The 6,768-nt window shown below is 37.5% G+C and overlaps 2 protein-coding genes across 3 annotated transcripts in view; one reads left to right on the top strand and one right to left on the bottom strand.

Annotated features, from left to right (window-relative positions):
* Window positions 1-2,560, bottom strand: part of LOC107671895 (armadillo repeat-containing protein 1-like) — a 6,101-nt gene extending 3,541 nt beyond the window's left edge. Inside the window, exons 1-3 of the mRNA XM_016464904.1 lie at window positions 2,441-2,560; window positions 1,563-1,727; window positions 1,340-1,431 (exon numbers count right to left, since the gene is read on the bottom strand). Of these exons, the coding sequence (XP_016320390.1) occupies window positions 1,340-1,431; window positions 1,563-1,715 (245 nt within the window). The 5' untranslated portion in view covers window positions 1,716-1,727; window positions 2,441-2,560. The remainder of the gene's footprint in view (window positions 1-1,339; window positions 1,432-1,562; window positions 1,728-2,440) is intronic.
* LOC107671894 (mitochondrial fission regulator 2-like) overlaps window positions 2,515-6,768 on the top strand; it is a 12,008-nt gene continuing 7,754 nt past the window's right edge. The window contains exons 1-7 of one of the 2 annotated variants that reach the window (XM_016464901.1): window positions 2,515-2,665; window positions 2,999-3,154; window positions 3,298-3,402; window positions 4,829-4,953; window positions 5,181-5,383; window positions 5,649-5,949; window positions 6,027-6,210. In XM_016464901.1, coding sequence (XP_016320387.1) covers window positions 3,083-3,154; window positions 3,298-3,402; window positions 4,829-4,953; window positions 5,181-5,383; window positions 5,649-5,949; window positions 6,027-6,210 — 990 coding nt within the window. In that variant the 5' untranslated portion in view covers window positions 2,515-2,665; window positions 2,999-3,082. The other variant, XM_016464902.1, reaches the window with a different exon arrangement.

Here is a 6,768-nt window from a genome sequence, read left to right as displayed (position 1 = left end):
TAGATAATAAAGTGTTATTTATTGCTGCCTTTAGAAACAGAAATAACACAGTAACCAATAATACAGCACAAAATAATAATAATAATAAAGACAAACAAATGTCTATCTCTCCAATTGGAATTAAAATCTGCTCTCTGCTCTATAAACATCCATGTCAATATTTCCCTTTTGAAAATAACTAATGAAAATAGATCTATTTAGTGTTTAGTGTTTTCAGTTTGTAAATTCTTTACTTTTCTTTTGGACCTGAGGCAGAAAACTGGAAACATGGTGAAAAAAAAATCTTGTTGGTTTTTGACTTATGCATAATACTATAAAAGGGATCATATATAACAATGTTAATAAGTATTATTAATATAGGACTATTAACTTTATTTATCCCACAGGGGAAACTATTAATGATGAGGGGAATAAACTGAACTATTGTAATCAACTGTCATCCATACAGATTCATTTTAATAATTTTTATAATAATTCATATGATTTTACATGTGGCCTGAGAAAATCATGTCTATTATTTTGGTTTGTGAGATCGGAGATCGCGCTGCGCACACATGCAAACATTCAGGAGGACACAAACTTGTTGTGAACCCTGCCCCTTGACTTTTATTAATAAAATAGCTTAGATACTGAATTGCTACATATTCATCAGCAAGGAGAGGGTAAAATCACTGTTTAAGTAACTCACGTTTGTAGAGAGACGCGCTGACGCAGGTTCTCACACACACACACACACACACACACACACACACTTCTCTCTCTCTCTCTCCCTCTCGATCGAATAATTAATTCAAGTAACTAAATGTTATAATGAATTAATTCAAATAAATGTGATCTTACCACACTATTTCATCTGTCTGACCTGAAGTGGTTAGCCGTGACATTTTAAAGTGCGGTTAATTGTGAAACCGGTTAATAGCTGCATCCCTACTTGAAATAAACATTAAACTGAAATAAAATATTAAAAACCTTAAATGTGTTTTTTGCAGCATTTCTCATTTTCATTTAGTTTAACTTGTTTTAAAATAACTAAATCTGATATAAAAATGAATTAAAAAAGTATACAGACCTGATTTTTATAAAAATATAAAAAACAGATAAAATATAAACACAGATAACAGATAAAAAAAAAGCTATAATAGTATCTCAATGACACTAACTGGTATAAAGATCATAGATATAGACAATTTTGACTTTAGACATTAAAAAAAAAAAAAAAGGTTTAAAAAACAAAAACATTTTTTTTGAAAACCAAAAATTAAAAAAAAAACATGAAAAATATTAATAGTTGACTTTAAAAGTAAAATAAATCATTTTATCTTCCAATAAATAAAATCACCTCTCTATCAGTGTCTCCAGGCTCACTATCATGCCAAGCTCATTTTTCATGGTGTTGATGTTGCAGGGTGATTCAGCCAGGTACCGCAAAGTCTGAGGAGACACAAGCCTTAAGAAGTCAGTACAGGAAACATACAAAGCATTAAACAATTTATTATCACAACTGGCTCTTCTTTATCAGTTTAACAAGAATTTTTGCAATGACAAATCAGGTCTGGGTGTACCTGGAGGGTGGCAAAGAGCACTTTAGGGTCTTTGTGGTCGAGGAACAGCACTAGTCCTGGAAGGCAACCCTGGTCCTGAACAATTGCCTCCCGATTCTGTGGTTCAGATGCCAGGTCCCGCAGCTGTGTAACTACTGATAATGCGTCCATCATTTTTGTGGATATCTGAAACAAAAAAGGATATGAAAACTAATTAGTTGAATCATATCTGATTGCACAGATTCACTTTTAAAAATAAACATGATCCAATCAAGATACAATACTTTAATTTATTCAAAACTATATCTCTTGGTGGTTTTCCCACTGGACACTGTTATGATCATTATGTATATGAGACAGAGCAATTTTTAATAGTACATTAATAATAGGTCCTTTAAATAGTATATGTCCTAAATAATATAGTATTTGTAGGAGTATTATTATGGTTCGTCTTCGTTTTATGGAACTTTGACACAACATCTTTCAAAGAGAGCAACATCTGCGGTCATGTGACCATTTACATCAGTCACGTAAATGTCCACCGAAAACCAAGACACATACATTTTGAATTATATTAAAAATACACATACTTTTCAAAAGTAAATTTTGGACACTAATATTACCGGTGAAACTAAATGAGTTAACAGAAAAACAATTAATTACAGCACAAAAGCTGAAGACACTAACAACCTTGAGACAATCAGTTCCTTATACAGTAATTTAGTAGTCTGTTAGCATGAAAGCTACATCGCTGGAATTCAGATTTGAGTTTAATGTAAATGTACATTCCTGTAATTGAGCGAATCCATTTTTATTCATTTTCACCTTATACATCATTCCTACAAACCTACTTCTTGTAATATGTTAATTAAATGATAAAATTACAATGTACTACTCACCACCACCGTTACTTTATAACAGCGCACAGCACACTCAAAATACAAAACTTCCCACTGCTTCTGTTTAAACAAAATTATTGGTTGAAGGCCCCTGATGACGTTCCTAACTCCTTCAAGCCGATTGGCTACAGGCGCCAGCCCTTCTCTCCGGTCCAATCACAAACGCTCTCACGCAACGAGCTTTATTTGAGTGTACCTGCACGGAAAGCGTGATACGAGGAAGAGGTAAAGTGACAAATACGCATAAAATCGACATTGTATGTAGAAGCTCAATTTTGTAATAATACAATGCATAGGTGTTTAAATTAAGAGCAGATTAACGCATGGATTTGAAGTGCGTGCGTGTTCTCACGAACCCGGCGGTAGGATATTAACGTTACTGGCTGATGCCGGAGATAGTCTTTGTTGATGCTGATAGTTAATTACTGCTGTGGTTAATTACGCCTCTCTCGCATTGATGCTAATAGTTTTTCCTCAGTGTTTAAAATTGAACCTTGCACATTTAAACGGCGCTTTTGTTACAGAATTGAATGGAATGCATCTGATTTGATCCCTCAGGTCACGTGGAGAAGTTTGGTGCAGTTTGTTGTTGGCTCATCTGTCAGCTGAAATCCAGCGTGGAAGCACACAGGAATACTGTCAATGTCTTTGCTGGAGGACATCGTTGACCTGCTGAGATGTGTACTGGAATATTTTGGGGTGCCACCGGACATGGTAAAGTGAAAATTAATTTAGTATGCAAATATATTTGCATATATTATAAAAAAACAACAACATAGTTTTACATGCTGGTTTACAGTATGGTTGTAATTGCAACTTTTTAACTGTACATCTTTGTGAACTCTGTGTTGTTGCAGTTGGTTCCAGTATGGGACAATACATATTGTGGACAATACCGAAGCATAGTCCGTATGATTGGGACAAACCTTCCCCTCTCTCCTCAGCCTCGGCTGCGGTTTCAGGTAACCATGTATTCTGTTGTTTGTTATTTGTACTCAGTAATTTTTTTTCTTTTGATTTTGAGTACTTTTGAGAAATATTACTAAAATGATATACACAACAGTTTTTAGTTTTATGTATATACTCATAGTATTTATTCATATTTTATTTTCATTTTCATCTTAAAGGGGTCATATGATGCGATTTAAATTTTTCCTTTCTCTTTGGAGTGTTACAAGCTCTTGGTGCATAAAGAAGATCTGTAAAGTTGCAAAGACTAAAGTCTCAAATCCAAAGAGATATTCTTTATAAAAGTTAAGAGTCAACCACGCCTACCTAAAACGTCTCGTTCTAACACGCCCCCACATGTCTACGTTACGATGTGGGAAGATTTGCATAACGCCGCTCAAATGTTCACGCAAAGAAAGAAGGCGTAACTTTTATTCCCGCTGTAGTATTGTTGTTGCCGCCGCCACCATGTCGTGAAGGCGCTGTGTGTTTCGTTGTGAAAGCGAAACTACTTTGTTTGGCCTTCCAAAAGAGGACGATATCCGCTTCGTCATGCCTGGAGCTGATCCGTGCTGGTCGCTGAGGAAATACATCAACTTGGCGCTGTGGATCGCCAGATTGGCTTTCGCCATATGTCCCCACTGGATGCAACAAATGCCTCGTTTATAATGGGTTTTAATGTTTTTGTCTCATCGCTCCGGCCGGGACACGGCATCACATATGGCATCGGCATATCATATGGTAAGGGGCGTAACATTTCCGTCACACGCTTGAGGTATTTGGCCAATCACAACGCACTGGATAGCTGGCCAATCAGAGCACACCTCGCTTTTCAGACCGATGAGCTTTGTAAAAATCGACGCGTTTCAGAAAGGCGGGGCATAGAGGAGAAACAATAATGTACAGTATGTGGAAAAGAATGTGTTTTTTGAACCTCAAACCGCATAAACATATTTCCTTACACCAAATACACAAAATAATGTTATTTTTAGCAACATCATATGACCCCTTTAATATAGGTTGTAGTAATTTTGTTCTTTTTCTTCCTTTTTGTAGTTTAGTAAGTTTTCTAAACAAAAAAAAAAGTAATTAAAAAAATCAACAGTTGATAAATTACAACAGTCAATGTAAACAATAACAATGAGTTTTATTTTTGTTTTATTTTACATCCATGGACATGTTGACATCAAAATATAATAAAAATCTGTCCATATAGCAAGCACGCTTTGCACATCAGAGGAAAATATTTAAGATTGAAGTGTAATTCTTTTATGGTTGGTTCATTAGTAACACAAACGTAATGGATGCTTGTATACAGGACATGCATGTCTTCACTTGATATGAATTGTTAATAAGAGTTTTGGGAAGCACTTCACATGTAAAAGGCTTTGAAGGACTGAAGAGCACCATTAGTAATGAGTTCTTACTCTTCGTTTCAAGATTCCTCTGCAGACATTCAGTAGACATGGCCATATTGATGTGACGGTGGACACGCCAGCCATTCCCACATTAGCGGATGTGCTTTGGCTGGTGGAGGATGAAGGGGACAGCCACACTAAATTCAGGTAGTCACACATCAGAAGCCATATTATGAACACAACTGTCTGGTGTTTATTAATAGCTCACTAATAGCTGTTTATTAATAGCTCACTGACAGCATCTGTATGAGATTGCTTTATATACTTCTGAACAGAAGTTACACCTGTTAAGAGATTTCTGTATGAGGTATTTTTATAAGTTTTGGTTTATAGAGAAAGTTCAGTGTCATCACATCTTACCATGTTTATAACAGGAATGTCGTCCCATTGAGGAAAGCTTTTGAGATTCCCTCATTAGGGTCTGAACGTCCATTGTCCGTGTCTGTCCCGGCTCAGAGGGGAGGCAGGGTGCTGGGACAGGGCACCCAGCCAGAGGCCCTGCAGAAGATCTCCGCTCTGGAAGAGGAACTGCAGAGACTGCGAGCACAGATTGCTATGATAGTCACAGCTCCAGCAGGTAACATATGCTATGAATTTCTATAACTGACAGATTGATTGAAATTCTGCAAAAGCAAAGATCTCATAAAATGAAAAGGCTGTCTGTGGGGGCAGCCAATTATTTTTAGGCACAAACCCAGCTTCACAGAGATCATGTTGTACATTTTAAGAAATATACTTTGTTGATTTCTGTATAGAGTGCTTAAAGGAGTCAAAAAGTTAGAAAGTCTGGTGATGTTCTGGTTCTTAACCATTTTCATTTCATTTTCTCATCTGTCTCTCAGGCCCTTCCGTTCTTCTAGCTGATCCTGGCACTCCATGCTCTACTCCTCTACCAGTTCCTGTCCTCACCTCCACTCCTGTCTGTCCTCCACCGCCACCTCCACCTCCACCACCACTTCCTCCTCCAGCTACGGGCAGCTGCGTGGAGGTGTCCGTGTCAGATGTGATTCGACAAAGACAGGCAGCAAAAAGAGAAAAGCTTGCACAGTGTGATCCATCTGTGTGTACAGCACCTGCTGCCCTGCCCTCCATGTTAGAGGTGCTGAAAGACCTGAATCAAGTCAAACTGCGCTCTGTGGAGAGGTATGGATTTAACGTGCTCAAACTTTAAGCACAGCTGCGTTTTAAGTTCAGTACTGAGTATGCATTTGTATTTGTAGATCTCCAGGTGGAACTCCAGTAAGGAGACGGAGAAGTAAGGGTGTAGCATGTTCATCTGATCCGGCAGCTCTTATCGCTGAAGCACTGAAAAGGAAGTTTGCACACAAACACAGGAACGATTCGTTTGGTAAAGAGAACCGCTCAGCTGAACCCTCACCTTTCAGCAGTCCAGATACTCCCAGGGTAGGTTAACTCTTTTTTTTTTTTCCTCCCTGTATAATTCGTTTTTTTTTTTTAATCCAATCAGACTGCAAAGTACTCAATGCTTAATGATAATAAAAAAAACAATCGCCACACTGAACTTTTCCCCCATTAGTAGGGCTGCATGATGAATAGAAACAAAACCAAAACCACAGTATGACATAATGCGATTATTAACTTGCAAAGGCTGTGAATTAATTAAATAAATATATGTGCTGCATGTTTCAGAGTGAAGCGTGGCACTGTGTTCTTTTTTAGAGACCGGCCAGTGATCGGAATCGACTGATTTTTCGCATTACCGGCCCGGATCGGTGACCGGCCAGTCAGTCTCACGTCTTGCCGATTCCGAGCCGATCCTTTTATTGCCTTTTATTGTAAATGCATCTAATGCCACTTCAGATGCAGCTTCTGTGTTTCCTCAGCAGTGGAAAGATAGAGTTTGTTAATACTAATTTCCTTTGAACGGTAACAACTCTACAGTTTCTTATTATTCTAACTGAATTAATTGAAACAAAGTAAGAATTTGATGTGAAAGATGAC

Source organism: Sinocyclocheilus anshuiensis, unplaced genomic scaffold (assembly GCF_001515605.1).
Source record: "Sinocyclocheilus anshuiensis isolate Anshui unplaced genomic scaffold, SAMN03320099.WGS_v1.1 scaffold1089, whole genome shotgun sequence".
In the NCBI taxonomy this organism is placed as follows: Eukaryota; Metazoa; Chordata; class Actinopteri; order Cypriniformes; family Cyprinidae; genus Sinocyclocheilus; species Sinocyclocheilus anshuiensis.
The sequence above is the reverse complement of the archived record's forward strand: the minus strand, read 5'-3'. Positions and strand labels throughout refer to the sequence as shown.